Here is a 16,986-nt window from a genome sequence, read left to right as displayed (position 1 = left end):
ATTTCCCAATAGTTGTGAGAATTTATAAATATTTCTGTAAACTAGCAAAAAATATTCCGTTATTTCTAGTATGAGGTAGTTTGAGAGAAATTGCAAGTTTTGGTTGACTACCATCTATACACAAAGTTAAATTTTCAACTTTTTATATTTATTACAGTAAAAAAAACTTGGAATAAAAGTTCTGATTGAATTATATTCTCTCTTCTACTCGCCATGGTTTTCCCTGGCTCCCCAGCGGTTTTGTACTGCAAAGAAACACGATAATTGAGCCGGTGAATTTCCACGACCGTTTTGTGGTACAAGAAACTTTCAGTGCTGTGGGAAATCGTATACTCTTTTTTCAAATTATCATACGATGTGCTAGATGTTTACTTCTGTAGTTTTTCTGTGCTAAATTTGAAGTTGCAGAAATTTTGTCGCGCTTGCAGTACCGCAATTCACGTGGACGATTTTATGGAAATTTCATTGAAGATGTCAAAAAACTGGATTGTACAAATCGTTTTGGTTGCAAACATTTTATTCTGTAGTGGTCTTAGATCAGCTGCCAGGGAAAAGAAAGCGAAATGTCCAACGTGTACTGACATTGTAGACGCTTTTAAAAAGGTAAATAGTTTTAGCTTATCTGACCTGTCTAATTATAACATCAGGAAAATAGGTTAATGTTTAATCTGTGCACGTTTTGAAATTTGATGTTATGGATATCGTTTTATGCTTTGGCACCTTGCTATTGTGAATAGAACCAATTCATCACTTTGTTGCAAGCTTTAAATTTTAGAAATTTTTCATTGCAAATATCAAAAGTTGTTTGCCACTTCTTAATCAGATGACAAGCTGAGTTCTGAAATTTTCAGTGTTAAAACAATAACTATTTATTTGGGTTGAAAATATGCCTGGATGTTAGTCTGTGGACATTACCGGTTTGTGTCCCAAGAAGTGAAAACTGTGAGTTTTAGAGTGCACTTCTTTGGGATGATCATGGTCAGGGTCAGTGGTCTAAGATGACTTGGATCATAGTGCATCAAATTAAAGGAGCCATTGAATCCATGACCAGAGTGGATTCATCAGTTCCTGGGATGCACCATGACCTGAGTGATCTTAGATCACTGATCCAGACCCGGGTCATCTCAAAGGAACGCATCCTTAGTTCAGGGTCAGTGATCAGAGATAACTTGGATCATAGTGCATCAAATTAAAGGAGCCATTGAATCTGTGACCAGAGTGGATTCATCTGTTCCTGGAACACACCATGATCTGAGTGATCTTTGATCACTGATCTTAACCTGGGTCATCAAAAAAAAAAGTGCATTCTTATTTGAAGTGTTGACAACATGATGCACACATGCAGACTTGTATGCATGCATACATGCCTGCCATCCAGTACTCTGACAGTCAAACAATCAAAACTAGGATCAACTTTTGCAGTTTTAATCCCAATAAAAGTGAATACAAGTTGCAGCGAGTCAACACTATCTTATTTGAATAAATCAGTGAAAGCTGGGAGTCATATTAAGTATTTATATTCATTGCATGGTGTTCTGTTTCTCATTTTACACCATAGGGTAAAGATAAAACAGAGAAAGCTAACTTTGGTGGGGGAAACACAGACTGGGAGGAAAGAAAACTAGGAAGTTATGCAAATAGGTATGGTCTGTAAAGGCTCTAACCTGCGATACGGAGTTCTTATTCTATTAATAAAACAACATCCCTATGTGTTCTAGTCACTGGTCTCAAAACCCTAGTGGCAAGACAGTCAGGGAAGCAGATTGTAGATGCTGAATTCCAACCAGTCTCTGAGACCAAACTGATTCCACTGTTTTCTTCTTAAAGTTTTTTTTTTCTTCTTTTGTTTCTTTCCTCTTCCTCTTCTTGAATTTGTTAATTCAACTGGTTGAGTCATGATGGTCTGACAACTTTCAAAGCTCTCTTGAGTGCTTGTGTTGTACTTGATTGGGTAGTGTTGACTTTGCTTTTATTCTTATATTAAAAAAAAGTATTTTTTTTTTCCTTTACCAGTGAAACAAGATTAGTTGAAATTATGGAAGGGCTTTGTGATGAAAGTGCTTCTGAGGTATGTTTCTGAAGAAAAATTTATTTTTTCATGTCATTGTTTGGCTTATATTTTCAATGATTTTTATTAATAATTGATTGACACTACCTCTTAAGCAGTTAGCCATAATTAGTGGTGCAAATTGTCATTTTTATTTTTAATTATTTAGTGCCATGCTATGGTTGAAGAACAAGAAGAAACGTTAGAGGAATGGTGGTTTGATCAGTAAGTACCATAATTATTAGTATTTTTATAAGCCCCAGGGAAATGAAATTTTTTGTAGGGGGGGGGGGGGGGTATGCCAGCCATTCCTCCTTATCCTGCTCTATTTCAGACCCAATAATGATTTTTCAGATACCCATCCCAGCCTTGACCTTCAACATCCAAAGTATTAGATATTGTCAGACCTGATACATGTACACATGTGTGTATTAAAATTATGTCTATTGAGTTAAATAGTGTCCCATATCCTACAGGGGTCGGAAAGTACATGCAGACATGGTTTTCTTAACTTTTCGATGAGGCATTGATCAGCTTACATGCATCACAATTTTGGGACAATGGGAAAAAAATCCACTGTACCTCAAGTCCCCAATAGGATTCACACCTTTTACGTCATTAAATTCTCCCACTCCTGCAGTATTTAATAACACATGTCTTTAAATATCTTTTTCTGCCGTAAGGAACTTGACTTCAATTAATGTCCACAATTTTTGCCTGTGACCCAGTATTCACTAGCTTGTTTCGAGCGAGACTACAGTACGTAAACATTTAACACACTAAAGAAAAAGCCATCAGCTCTTAATTTTCTGTTCATTAATTTCCTATTTACAGCCAGTTCAAAAATAATGACATGAAGACGTGGCTTTGTATTGACAAATTGAAAGGTAAGCCTGCGTCAGTTAGTTTGATCCTTATTTTGAAAATACAGACTGTCAAATTTCTGCCCATTTCTAATTTATGACTCACCCGCTAGACAAACACCAGTTTATTTAATTTGTGATTTTCCTTTTGATTTGTTTATTTTGTAATACTGGAAGGAAGGAAGATACTAGGTCAACACAAAGGAAGTCTGTCATAGTCATGAACCATAAAGGATATCGAGGAATCCATTTTTCCCAGACCAGACAAATTACTGGGTTTTTTTGGTTGTTGTTGTTTTGTTTTGTTTTGTTTTTTTTCCATATTTGTTTTCTTTGGCCTGTTTTTTAATTACTAAACCTGTCATGGGAAATGAACTTCAGGGATTGAAATAAAATGACTCATGAAATTTTGTTCAGAGAATTTACATATGACTGAGCGAACCACCCATCTTTGTAACTTTGAAAATGACAGGGAAAATGCATTTTTTTTTTCCTATAAATTATGTTCAGTAGATCTACTGCAGTGTTATGAACTTAAATTAGTGTTTTTCATTATAACTAGTTTGCTGCCCAGATGGAACTTTTGGTCCAGATTGTAAAGGTAATAATATTAAATTATCATGACATGATAAGAAGCAAACCTTTCATTCAAAATTTACCTAAAGTTCAGGGTGCAAGAATACTACAGTGTGTAAGCTAAAATATTTACTGTGTTTTACTAGCCCAATTAATGCCACTCCCATTAGCCCGCCCCCCCCCCCCAAAAAAAAATTGATCTGATTCTGTAATTGCAGTACTTCTGTTAATTGAATTGCCTACATGTATCATGCAAGTGAAGGACAGAATCTATTAGCCTGGCCGGAAAATCCACAAGCAGTACAGTGGCTCCATGATATCCAATTTGATGTTCTTTGCACACTGAAGTTCAATAATTGAAATCATCTTTTACTGCAATAATAGCAGTAAATTCCCAACAAATATTAATTTACTTTGCTCTCTGGTTACTCTATGAAAATACGTACCAGTAGTACATTTTAATTTCTATATTTTTCTCAGAGGTTAATGACCATCATACCTATTGAGGAATCTATTTTTTTCAGTTTTCTGAATGAATTTATTTACAGAATGTTCAGGAGGCAAAGAAAGTCCTTGTAACGGTCGGGGCAAATGTGAGGTATGCAAGAAATTCTGACTGTCTCAATATTTTATAATTATATCAAATAAGCACAACTTACATAAAACACTTTGTGGATGGCATAAAATTGAGGGTCCACAGGCCTTTCTACAGAATGTCAATCAGACAAAGGCATATGGTGCACGTTATGGGTACAGTTTTTCAATTTTTTTCCTTAGAGTATTCTAGTCACCCTTAGTACGTTAGTACACCTAGTATGGCAGTGTTTGTTTTATCTTAGTATTCTGGCCACCCTTAGTAGGTTAGTATGCCTAGTACAGCAGTGTTTGTTACACTGTAGTATTCTGGTGACCCTTAGTACTTTAGTATGCCTAGTACCGCAGTGTTTGTTGTAGCTTAATATTCTGGTCACCCTTAGTATGTTAGTATGCCTAGTATGGCAGTGTTTGTTGTAGCTTAGTATTCTAGTCACCCTTAGTATGTTAGTACATTAGTACACCTAGTACAGCATAGCCTGCGAATGCAGACGTATTTCCGGCTGTCACTTGGTTCCGCCGAAAAATAACGTCTGCGAACCCGAGCCAGAAAACGATTTCTGTGGCGTAGAAATTCTAAGCCAATCACATTTTAGCTCAAACAACCCCAGAACTACTGTGCGAGGTATTCGCAGTCATGTCATAGTATTCTAGTCACCCTTAGTACGTAAGTACGCCTGGTACCGCAGTGTTTGTTGTAGCTTAATATTCTGGTCACCCTTAGTATGTTAGTATGCCTAGTATGGCAGTGTTTGTTGTAGCTTAGTATTCTGGTCACCCTTAGTATGTTAGTACGTTAGTACGCCTAGTACAGCATAGCCTGCGAATGCAGACATATTTCTGGCTGTCACTTGGTTCCGCCGAAAAATAACGTCTGCGAACCCGAGCCAGAAAACGATTTCTGTGGCGTAGAAATTCTAAGCCAATCACAGTTTAGCTCAAACAACCCCAGAACTACTGTGAGGTATTCGCAGTCATGTCATAGTATTCTAGTCACCCTTAGTATGTAAGTACGCGTGGTACCGCAGTGTTTGTTGTAGCTTAATATTCTGGTCACCCTTAGTATGTTAGTATGCCTAGTATGGCACTGTTTGTTGTAGCTTAGTATTCTGGTCACCCTTAGTATGTTAGTACGTTAGTATGCCTACCACAGCATAGCCTGCAAAGGCAGATGTATTTCCGGCTGTCACTTGGTTCTGCCGAAAAATAACGTCTGCGAACCTGAGCCAGAAAACGATTTCTGTGACATAGAAATTCTAAGCCAATCACAGTTTAGCTCAAATAACCCCAGAACTACTGCGCGAGGTATTTGCTGCAAGGAGCACTCAAGTTTCATTCTATCCTGGAATCTGATTGGCCAAGGAGAAACAAAAGTCAGTACGTCACAGAAATCGTTTCGTGGCTCAGGTTCACAGACGTTATATTTCGGCAGAACCAAGTGACAGCTGGAAATACGTCTGCGTTCGCAGGCTAAGTACAGCAGTGTTTGTTGTGTCGTAGTATTCTAGTTAACAATTAGACCCATAGCCCACAAGTGCTACGGGTCAATAGCCCATTCGGCTTGGCCTCATATTTGGGCCCGTGGCCCTTGAGGGCGAAGGGTCTAATTGTTTTAGTATCACCCTACTAGTCGGACAGAAAAGGCAGTAATAAAGTTAGCAAATGCAAGTTGAAGAAATATTTATTTGGGAATAGAACGAGAGGAAGCGTCACGCTCGATTGCGCCAATTTCGCTACTCGAGGACTATTACTAATAGTCCTCTAGTAGCGTAGCCAATTAAAATGCAGGATTTGCATTAGTCCACAAGTTGGGTGATACTAATCACACTTAGTACATTAGTACGCCTAGTACGGCAGTGTCTGTTGTAGCTTAGTATTCTAGTCACCCTTTGTACGCCTAGCACAGCAGTGTTTATCAACTGAATCTAAACATTCTGATATGCTAGTATTCTAGTATCTAGCACTAGCATATCCTTATAGCAGTGTACTGTCGAAGACTAAAGTTTTAGACTATCAGTTATACACATGACTGAGATAAACAACGTGTTTATTCTCTTAGTAAGCTAGTCAGCCTTATAACTAAGCTAAAAGCAAGAAATATGATTCCCGTCTTATGCGAGGTATAGACAAAGGAGCCAGTCCATTCAGGAGGCAAAAAATTAATCCAGTCTCTGATCATAGGCTTTGAGAGCCTCAGTGCCAGAGTTTGAGTACATGGGCTATGTCACTGGTGAACTCTGAAGACAGGGTCAAATAAGAGTTCAAGGGTAGTAACTGGACTCAAGAGCTTTGTCCGATAATTCTAATGAGGATTAAGCATGACTGACAAAATGTACCCCACCCAGGGCTTGAGACCAGATTGCTTGATTTGAAGTCCGAGGCCCTAAGCATAAGGCCATTTTGGTTTTCACTACTACTGATGTACCAGCATGTTGATTATTAATGTTTTTGTAGGGTGATGGCACTAGGGAGGGGACAGGAAAATGTTCGTGTGACAGTGGATATGAAGGAGACTTGTGCGACGAGTGTGCTGAGTTGTACTTTGAAGAGCAAGATGAAAATTCTAAAACCAAATGTACAGGTTAGTCTTTTACATGGTCTTTCAAGTTTGCAAGTTATTTTGGTGTTATTTGAGTGGTTGTTTGAAAATATGGAAGGGGTTTGTAACTGAAAAAAAATTGGTAGGTGATGGGTACATGTGTCTACTGCAGGACAATAAGTGCAGGATTCTTGTGTGTGGAACTTTGTTCAAAACAGGGAAGAAATCCAACTGAAAACCAATTGAAAGTTTTCTTTCTTTGATAATGTATGATTCCATCTAAGACAAAGAAACGCTTTGTCATCTAATTAGCAGTTAACAGCGGTTGGTACATGCACTGTTGAAGAACATTAACCAGATATGGTAATTACATGCTGGTATACACTGATTGCAAACTGTTGTTTCTAAACAGCGTGTCACAAGTCTTGTGCTGATGGCTGCAGTGGCGGCTCTCAGAAAGATTGCGAAAAGTGCAAAGCAGGCTGGGAAATGACAGATGAGGATGGCTGTAAAGGTATATGTTGAAACTAAATCAGTTTTAAAGTGGTTTATTGAGTTAAATTAGTTACTAAATGATGGAAAAGTCATGTACACAGATCATGGCTGGTTTCGGATTTGTTGTTTGTCTGATGGGCCACTTGGTTTGTTCATAGACTACCACATTCAGTTGAAAACTGTCTCCTTTTTCAGACAAGAATGAATGTGATGAAGAAGACACATGTGAAGCTGGACAATATTGTGTAAATAACCCAGGGTCTTACGTTTGTGAAGGTAAATCTCCTATCACCTGATAATGAAGGTGGTTATTAAAATTAATTTTATGCCCCAGTTCAAGTGGCTGTAACAAGAAACAAGGAAATGATGTACAAATTAATAATGTGTAAAGTTGTGTATGTTCACAGTACAAGTAGAATAATCTGACAACATGAATGCATGAATGTTGACTTACGGGTGTACTGTATCTTCAAGCCTAAGTTAGCAAATCTGTTGTTGCCTAACCCAAATGTCAAATTGGTGTGAAAAACAGACAGCAAAACAGTTGCTGGCAACAAGAAGTGAAACTAGACACAACAATGCATGTTATTCAGAGTACTTTAGTCCAAAATTGTTACTTAAACAGTAGAGTTGGGATATTGAACTGAACTTTCTTTTAAATCATTCCAACCCAGACTGCGACGATTCATGTGCAGGCAACTGCACTGGTAATGGACCCAAGGGATGTATTGAATGTGCCAAAGGTTATGACAAGAGTGATGAAGAAGGATGTAAAGGTACTTTCAAGCTTAATGTTCTCCTTTATACAGAAGCAGTGTAGAGCTACCTAGGAGTATATACCAGCCATTCCATTTCCTAAAATATAGTATGGCAAGAGTGCACTTCCCGCCAAAACTGCCAGGGCTTGTGCTGCTCCTGGCAAAACTGCCAGGACATGTCCGGTCCCCATCATAACTACCAGGTCATTTGCTGTTCCCACCAAAACTGCCTGGGTGTGTGTTGTTCACACCAAAACTACCAGGGCATGTGCTGTTTCCACCAAAACTGATCGTGCTTTCAAAGTTCTAAGTGAAATGCTCTGTGCTGTTTTACTGAGAAGTTACATATTAGAAACAAGGTCACAGTCTGGAAGGTGGAGAAGACCCAACAAATTACACAATGACACTTTGCCCTTTGCTTTGATTAGATGAGAAATTTGATGAGCCAACAGGGAGTAAATGTCACAAAGAAATCAATCATGCGATGTGTTTCTCTGAAAACTTTAATATCTTGAAATAAAAGCAACTGGTAAATTTGTTTCAGATGTAGACGAATGTGCTGAGAATGCGACCCTCTGTGAAAACGGCAAGTTTTGTGACAATACGCCTGGATCACACATTTGTCGAGGTAAATACCTGATTTTCTTTTTCGGGGGGGGGGGGGGGGGAGAGGCGAGGATTTGGTCTCGATTATAATTTGCTCAAGTGGTTTATTTGCCTGTTAACAAAAGTTGTAAGGTATATTTTGTGCATTTTAGTGGGCTCTAAACCTGAGCTGTGTTGTTATTTTAGTCTGTCACTCAGCCTGTGAGACTTGTATTGGAGAGGGTTCCCAAGGATGCACGAAATGCAACACAGGGTACAAAATGGCAGACAATGAATGTAAAGGTAAGACAAGAACAAAAATTCTCCCGCTACTGATATTAGGGTTTAAGGTTATTCCCCAGTATTGCATTGCGCATCCCTACTGCACATAATTTCACGCGTGATTAGCGCGCGTGCAATTAAAATGGCGGCTTTTTCTTTACAGCTGAACCTCGCCATAGAGGTAAATCGTCATTTTCTCGCAAATGAGTATGGTGACGTCCTATCATTTTTTCTGTTGTTTTGAATTGAGTAATAAATTTCTCTGTGTAAAATAAATATGGACCAATTCTCAGTGTAGAACAAAAAGCAATCGTCGGAAACGTGAGTTTAGCAAGCAATCTTGACTACAATCATAGTGCTATTATAAGGATTTATATGGGTATAAACAAGGTGCTGTTGCTACTAAACGAACATGGGGACCCTTAAATTTTTATTTCAAAATTTAAGTTCCTATAATATAAACAATCAATAGGCAAAGTTTCACAAAAATCTCAGTGCAGGTTCTATTTCAGTGGAATAACCTTAAAGGGTTGATACATCATGAAATACTCCCAACTAGTTGGTTGGAGGCGCGGTGGCCTCATGGTTAGTTCGCTCGTCTCCGGATCGAGCGGTCTGGGTTCGAGCCCTGGCCAGGGACATTGTGTTGTGTCCTTGGGCGGGACGCTTTACTCTCACAGTGCCTCTCTCCACCCAGGTGTATGAATGGGTACTGGCAAATTTAATGCTAGGGGTAAGCCTGCGATTGACTAGCATCCCATCCAGGGGGCAGTAGAAATACTGTCTACCAGTTGCTTTATGCTATAGAAACCGGAGATAAGCGCGAGCCTCATGGGCCACTTGTCTTGTATGCAGACTTAGTAGTTTAAGAAATGTATGGAAGCCAGTGTCGAGTGCTTTTATGTTTACATTAGAGCTATATTGTTTCTCTCCAGATGTGGACGAATGTACTTCAGGTGAACATCACTGTGATGAAAAATCAGAGTCGTGTAGGAACATGCCTGGTAGCTTCACTTGTGACTGTCGGAAGGGCTTCAGACGAGATGGGGACAAATGTGTGAAAAAGAAAGGTAAAAAGAAGACACAAAAAGACTCAAAGACCAAAGAACAAGAATTAGAAGAAGACCTAGAGAAGGGCAATTACTACTCCGCAGTGCATATGAAACTTGGTTCTGTCCTATATGCAGTATTTTTCGCTTGTGTGGTTGCCGCTGTGATGAAGCGCAGCAGACTCGCTATTGTTCTTTTAACACTTGTGTATGGCTGCATCTTATGGTTCTTAAGAAGGTGACATGCGGCAGGAACCACATACTGAAACTATAGGTGTTTCTGGCTTCTGATACTACTAGCCCTGTGTTTTACAGAGTTTCTCAGGTTGAAGCAGTTTTGTTGGCAGCAATTCCTAGCATTGCACGCTTTTGAATGCTTTAGTCATTGATTAGTTCCCCAAGGGTTTTTTAATTGATCACAAGAAAGCCCCCTAACCCCCCCCCCCCCCGCCCCCTCTCTACCTGATGCATTCTTTTCTCAACACATTTGACTGGACAAGGAGAAACAAGAACTTCACTTTCCAACCCCTCCCCACCTAAGCAGTTTGACATCAATGCATTTTTTTTTTTCTTTTACAATTCTTTGGAGGAAACAGAAACTAAAAATAATAACTCAGCATAACTCTAATTTAACCATTTCATTACTAAAATAATGTAAATATCATAACATTTTCTGAATTTCACGAGTTATTAAAGTTTCTTCAAAGATCTCTTTGTTTGATAATAAAACACGCTGACGTTGATCCTCGAAGAAACAAAAACAGGTAAAAGAGTTATTAGGGCATTCAAGATTGTAACTCCATTAACCCTAATCTTTTACTAACAGTTAATACTGTAACCTATAGTTTCAAGCTGTCTCGTTCTGAAGCTCTCTCAACTTTCCCGTCAAAGTTGTATAATAACAAGGGATTTGTATTAAAGGGCATGGATACAGAAAGGTGACACAGATTAGGTTCAGTTCATTACATTGTTGCAGTTCAACATTGTAAAGAGAAGGGAGAATTTCCTACTTGAATGAAATAATGAACATGAAAACTGAATTAAAGTATTGCTAACAATACATGTAGAACTGTGTATAATATGGCTTGCAATACAACATAACAACAACACAGATGAAAAAACATCAAACTTTTTTAAAGCTCTCTCGATGAGTTGAGCACCTTTGATTACACAAATTATAAGTGGGTGTAACTGTAGAGGTTTTTTTTTTTTTTACATTTGTTCCCTGCGAAGCCAGGCTTGTAATTAGTAAATTTGAAAGACTGTTCCATAGGGTGACAATAGTGTACAACGTGGGTCACTGTAATTTTTCATTATTTTTTAGAGTACTTTGTTGGACTAATATAGTTGGCTTATGGTAACTACCATGTCTTCACATGTGTAGGGAGGACAATTGTTTTTGAAAAAGTTTCTCAATTTATGGTAAAGATTGTTTAAAATAATACAAAGAAATTTAGAAGGAAATTGAGTCATAGGAGGTTAGCTGGATCCTGACTTAACTTGATATATAAACACAGATAAACCTAGATTTATCAGAAAATTAAAAATCTTCTAATAATTTGTAAAACATAGGGTGGGAAAAAATTACTTGAAACTGCGAAACTACTAAACTACTAGATTTCGTCTCTCGATTTTTTGTGTTCTCTCTCTTGCGGGATGCACATGAGCTCACAGCATGTGTCACGCAATGCGAACCACACCTCACGGTCATCACGAGCGTGACTTCGCAATTTCTCTTGTCTGTGGTGTCACTTTTGCTGTTGTTACCACTCTTTCTCACGTTGCAATCTTCTGAAACTATGAGTGAGTCGATGTCCAAGAAAGACGCTTCTTGCTGGGTTTTAAACTTTCTGAGTTTGTTTATTTTGTTTTATTTTATTTTGTTTTTGTTGTGACTGTAGAAGTTGTGAAAGAGGAGGAGGATGATGTCGATGACGACGAAGAAGATGATGAAAATGATAAGGAAGAGAAAGACCAGGATAATAGCAAAAGTGACTCCAGCGAACGAGAGGAATTATGACACCAAACTTTTGTACAATTGTAAGGGAATTTAGAAATAAATTATTTGTTCAGTTCGTAATTGTATTTTTAGTTTGTTCAGGATGTTAGTCGGGTTACTGGAAGATACAGTTGCCAATCTAAGACCGCATTTTGTTGGGATCGGCCGTAACATGTATCAGGAATATCTTTGCGCACAGTGTGGTAGAGACAGAAGTGCTCTTACATTCTATGTCGCATCGTGAACTACTGCAACATTGTGCGTAACAATTTACTCTTAGGGCAGGGTGTTTTCGCCTAGCTTGAAACGTATCGGCATGTTTGAAATAGATTACAAGCAGCCAGAGCTCGAGAACGCGCTTTAATTTTTTTTCCCGCGATTTCGTGCCTTTGTCCTCGCGCGCTGTCGCGCCACGCTCAACAGAGTAAGAAAAACCAGTGGCTGCTCATAGTCCGTTCTTTAATAGTTAACTTCCTTGTTCGCTAACTTTTGTTCATACAATAGTGAGTTAGTATTTGTGAAAAACAGGTACCTTTCCGTTTTCCGCATAGTGCAAACCTCCCTCCCTCCCTCCCTCCCTCCTTCCCTCCCTCCCTCCCTCCCTCCTTCCCTCCCTCCCTCCCTCCCTCCCTCCCTCCCTCCCTCCCTCCCTCCCTCCCTCCCTCCCTCCCCGACCCACCCAAATACACCACAAGCTTGAAAAGTCTTGCAATCATGCCACAATTAGGTATCAAATAAGATTTATTTGCTTGAGACATTTGTCGGCCTGAAACACTTACTTTCAGTATTAGAGTTTGGTTTGTTTGACGATTTTTCAGTGAGACGGTATGAAATGTCATTTGTTTTCCCGTAGACGTTTTCCCTAGAGTTCTTTTTTACTATGGTACCGCATGATAAGCAAGAACACCACCGACAGTCGCATGAAAATTTGTGATCACGATACGTTGTGTATCAGTATGTTAGCGATATTGTGGGGATTTTTTTTTATCTCAAAGCTCGGAAAAAGTAATCTAGGATAAGGGATTTTGACCCATTATATTAGCGTTTTCCGACCCAATTTATCGTCGAGAAAGCTTTGCTTGGTGTTAGGTCAGTTAATCACCGTGCACTTTTTTTTTGTTTGAAAGACAGTAATGCCTTGTTACAAGTCATTGTGGTGATTGACGATGTAGATACACTGATTATAAGTTTGGTTGGAGTTTCATGTTTTTTTTCCTGCTGCCTTCAAGCTCTTATGAGGTTGATGAAGGAAGAGAGCATTGATACTGCGGCCCTTTATGCCTTTCCCAGTTCAATTTTCAGTACTCGTCATCACTATCGGGCTGAGCTGCCTCCACCTCCTCGTAATCCTTCTCCAGAGCAGCAAGGTCCTCCCGCGCTTCAATAAACTCCCCCTCCTCCATCCCCTCGCCGACATACCAATGAACGAACGCTCGCTTCGCAAACATCACGTCGAACTTGTAATCCAATCGAGCCCAGGCCTCGGCGATGGCAGTGCTGTTACTAAGCATGCATAACGCACGAAGTAGCTTGGCTTGATCCCCGCCGGGGACAACCGTGGGGGGCTGGTAGTTGATGCCAACCTTGAAACCCGTGGGGCACCATTCGACAAACTGGACAGTGCGTTTGGTTTTGATGGCACAAATCGCCGAGTTGACATCCTTGGGGACTACATCGCCTCTATAAAGCATACAACACGCCATGTATTGACCATGGCGAGGGTCGCATTTTACCATTTGATTGGCCGGCTCGAAGCACCTGTTTGTAATTTCCGGGACGGTCAGTTGCTCGTGGAAGGCCTTCTCGGCTGAGATGATGGGCGAGTACGATACAAGTGGGTAGTGAATTCTGGGATACGGTACAAGGTTAGTCTGAAATTCCGTCAGGTCGACATTCAACGCGCCATCGAAACGAAGAGACGCGGTAATCGAGGACACTACCTGACCAATTAGACGGTTGAGGTTCGTATAGGTGGGTCGTTCCACGTCCAAGTTTATGCGACAAAGATCATAAATGGCTTCATTGTCCAACATGAACGAACAGTCCGCGTGCTCCAAAGTGGAATGTGTGGTCAGGACTGCGTTGTAAGGTTCCACAACTGCGGTAGAGACTCTAGGTGCTGGGTAAACGCAGAATTCCAGCTTGGATTTCTTGCCGTAATCCACAGCCAGGCGCTCAATAAGCAGAGAGGAAAAGCCCGAGCCGGTTCCACCGCCGAACGAGTGGGACATAAGAAATCCTTGAAGACCGGTACATTGGTCGGCCTGCAAACACAGAGAGCGCTTGGGTAGACAAGAAAACTTCACTACCGGCCCAGCCATTCCAGCAGGAAGTTGTCTTGTCTACCCAAAGGCGTCATAAATAACCTTTCCGCAAAGTCTTCCATGATCTCAAACCACCAAAACACAGACTGAACTGAAGCAGAGGGAACACTAGTGCACCGCCAACAACAGAGCTTCATGTGACTTGCCCAAAGTCACGGCTGCAAATAACAACTAAAAAACTACTATTTGCAGCTTAAAACAAAACCGCCCCACCACAAACACGAACCTCTCTCTCGCAAGAGAGGTTAAAAATTATAATAATTCTGCCCACAACCGTGAATTTTGACAAACAACGAAACACCGTTCTTGACGGCTGATAAATCACCAATGGAGATTTCCACCCTTTCACAATGCACCAAGTTTTATATATTTTTTTGTTTTGTTTTACTTTGTTTTGTTTTCAAATCGAGCTTGACCGCAGGAAGGGTCGAATGAAACTGCTAACAGATGTACCTTTCGCCAGTGGTGAGGGAAGAGATAGAGCATTTGAATTGTTCTTTTAATTTCCTTTGTGGAGGTAGTGCTTGTTTCAATAGTTCATCTGCGTTTTCTTTTTATTAGTATTGGTAGAGTTTGCTTTTAATTTAATTACCTCTTTTTGTTTGTTGGGTTATTTCGCTTTTCCCTCAGTAAATCTGTTGGCGATTTCATTCGGGGTGGGGGCCGACCGGATCAAGCTTCGTTTGTTTTGTTTTGTTTTTTTGTTGTTTTTTTCTAACCACAATTCCTTTCTCACTTTCCTCTCCAGAGGTAATTTCACTACTATTCCTTCCCCACCCGCATCCACCTCAGAAGTCTGGCCACTACTAAGAGCTACATAACATCCACCCACACAGTAGTATGTCAAACTACTGACCAGTTTTCGAATCCTGTCCATCACCAGATCGAGGATTTCTTTACCGATGGTGTAGTGCCCGCGAGCATAATTGTTAGCGGCGTCCTCCTTACCAGAGATCATCTGCTCGGGGTGGTAGAGGTTGCGGTAAACTCCGGTCCGAGCCTCGTCTAGAGAAAAACATGGGTCAGTCATTACAAAATTGTCGTCAGATTTTTATAAAGTTATTTACTCTGGTGTGCAAATTATTTTGCTTTTAAATCAAACTCAACCTCTAATTTATAACTCATTCTGAGGCGGAAGAAAACCAAAGAGTTCATTAACAACCAAAATGGAACAAGCTTGGTTAAAATTTAATTAATGATCAATATTTAATTAGTATTTAATACATAATTAATGTTTATGAACTACTCAATAGCTATTGACTTCAGTTAGGTGTCCCCAATTAGCTTATCTATAGCTAAATGCACTGACACGTTTAAAAAGTTTTCATTCCTTCATTCATTCATTCATTCATTCATTCATTCATTCATTCATTCATTCATTCATTCATTCATTCATTCATTCATTTACTCATTCATTCTTTCATTCATTCTTTCATTCTTTCATTCATTCAATATTGGGAAAGACTGAGAACTAATTATGCGCGATGAACTAAAAACTTCAGGCTAATTTTTCAAGTTCTGCTATACGTGACAACTCTATTGTACACTGAAAACATTGCCAGATAGTCGAACTTATTGTCGCATACCGTAAATCTGAGGTTGATATAATTCTAAAAATATAATTTCAGCTAATAAAATAAACAGTCTTCATTGGCGGATCCAGACCTTGAGCTAAAGGGGGGGGGGGGGGGGGCAGCTTTTTTTGCTTGCCCTGCCGGCTGCGATTTTCCTTTTTTACCCAAAATAAGGTGGGGGGGGTGCGGGCTTCCCGGACCCCTCCCCTAGATCCGCGACTGGTCTTTATTTCATATTATTAGTTTGTGGAAGCCTCCTTTCTTACATTCCCCAGAACCTGCACAAAAATAACGCCCCTCCTCACACCCTCCTCTATTTTAAGCCCCGCCTGGCAATAAAAGTCTTCTTTCATGAGTTAGAAGACGGAAATGAGGCTTACTTGAAACATTTTCAAACCATCAAAGTTTATGCCATAGTCTCAGAAACTTACCCACGACAGTCGGCTCCAAATCGATGAAAATTGACCGAGGAACGAATTTTCCAGACACCGTCTCGTTGAAAAATGTGTTGAACGAATCATCTAGCACTTCAGCTGAAGTATCGTTCATCTGGCCATCTGCCAAAATGCCGTGTTCAAGGCAATACAGCTCCCAGCAAGCGTTGCCGATTTGAACGCCAGCTTGACCAATATGCAGAGATATGCACTCACGCTGAAAGAGAAACCAAACAGCAAATAAATCTAAGACAACTGCAATTTTTGAACTTGAAGGAAATCTTATAAAATTGTTGAAAACCTTTCGTAAACCATTTAAAAATGTCAGCCATGACTGATTCGTGGCAAAGCTGCGTCGCTGCGAACAAAAAACCGCTACAAAAAGCTATTTTATTACACTTAGCTTAAGTGTTATTTTCGATAAGATCTATTTACCAACAAGAGACCTTATTACCGAAGAATAAAAAGTATCCTGCCTACCATTTTCAATGAAAGACGGGTAAAATTCTCAAGTGCTGAAAAATTCGTTGGCTAGCTTTGTCAACTCTCAATCACTCGCTTTTTCGTGAGTAGGTTTCGTTGATAAGTCAATTAGAACAATAAAAGTAATTAGAAAATGGATATAATTGGAAGATTAATTAACAGAATCTGTGTATAAACTTATCTACTTACCAGTTCATTTTCTCGGTAGTTAGTTGCTCAGTAACCGACATCTTGACTGAAAGTTGACTACAGCAAAAATGATGGCGACTGGAGAAACGTTCGCTTTTCATACGCGTGCTGCCGTGCGTATACGTCATCCAGAAGCTAGCCAATCATGTATTTTGTTTTGTGTGACGTAAAATGAGTCACGCAATTAACAGAAAC

At 39.7% G+C, this 16,986-nt stretch overlaps 2 protein-coding genes across 2 annotated transcripts; one reads left to right on the top strand and one right to left on the bottom strand.

The window, feature by feature from the left end:
- The first annotated feature begins 307 nt into the window (after nt 1-307).
- Nucleotides 308-11,868, top strand: LOC145502853 (cysteine-rich with EGF-like domain protein 2). Its single transcript, XM_081482253.1, has 15 exons — nt 308-603; nt 1,559-1,641; nt 2,014-2,068; nt 2,217-2,272; nt 2,882-2,934; nt 3,473-3,511; nt 4,035-4,084; nt 6,535-6,661; nt 7,032-7,133; nt 7,310-7,390; nt 7,789-7,890; nt 8,417-8,500; nt 8,665-8,760; nt 9,675-9,809; nt 11,690-11,868. Exons 1-15 carry the CDS (start codon nt 454-456, stop codon nt 11,806-11,808), a joined length of 1,332 nt encoding a protein of 443 aa, XP_081338379.1. The 5' UTR covers nt 308-453; the 3' UTR covers nt 11,809-11,868.
- A 732-nt stretch (nt 11,869-12,600) lies between these two features.
- Nucleotides 12,601-16,330, bottom strand: LOC145460233 (tubulin alpha chain-like). The gene is made up of 3 exons (XM_081444981.1): nt 16,117-16,330; nt 14,968-15,116; nt 12,601-14,051 (listed from the first exon to the last, which is right to left on the bottom strand). The coding sequence occupies exons 1-3, from the start codon at nt 16,232-16,234 to the stop codon at nt 13,086-13,088; spliced, it is 1,233 nt and encodes a 410-aa protein (XP_081301107.1). The 5' UTR covers nt 16,235-16,330; the 3' UTR covers nt 12,601-13,085.
- Between the last annotated feature and the right edge of the window lie 656 nt (nt 16,331-16,986).

The sequence above is a fragment of the Orbicella franksi genome, chromosome 11, assembly GCF_964199315.1.
Source record: "Orbicella franksi chromosome 11, jaOrbFran1.1, whole genome shotgun sequence".
Taxonomy (NCBI): domain Eukaryota; kingdom Metazoa; phylum Cnidaria; class Anthozoa; order Scleractinia; family Merulinidae; genus Orbicella; species Orbicella franksi.
This window is presented reverse-complemented; position numbering and strand designations above follow the sequence as displayed.

Coding starts and splice junctions, on each gene's coding strand:
- LOC145502853 (XM_081482253.1), top strand. CDS start 454: ATGGAAATTTCATTGAAGATGTCAAAAAACTGGATTGTACAAATCGTT. Junction 604..1,558: donor TTGTAGACGCTTTTAAAAAG/GTAAATAGTTTT, acceptor TTTACACCATAG/GGTAAAGATAAAACAGAGAA. Junction 4,085..6,534: donor ACGGTCGGGGCAAATGTGAG/GTATGCAAGAAA, acceptor ATGTTTTTGTAG/GGTGATGGCACTAGGGAGGG.
- LOC145460233 (XM_081444981.1), bottom strand. CDS start 16,234: ATGAACGATACTTCAGCTGAAGTGCTAGATGATTCGTTCAACACATTT. Junction 15,117..16,116: donor TTTGGAGCCGACTGTCGTGG/GTAAGTTTCTGA, acceptor GTTTTTCTCTAG/ACGAGGCTCGGACCGGAGTT. Junction 14,052..14,967: donor TGGACAGGATTCGAAAACTG/GTCAGTAGTTTG, acceptor CTGTGTTTGCAG/GCCGACCAATGTACCGGTCT.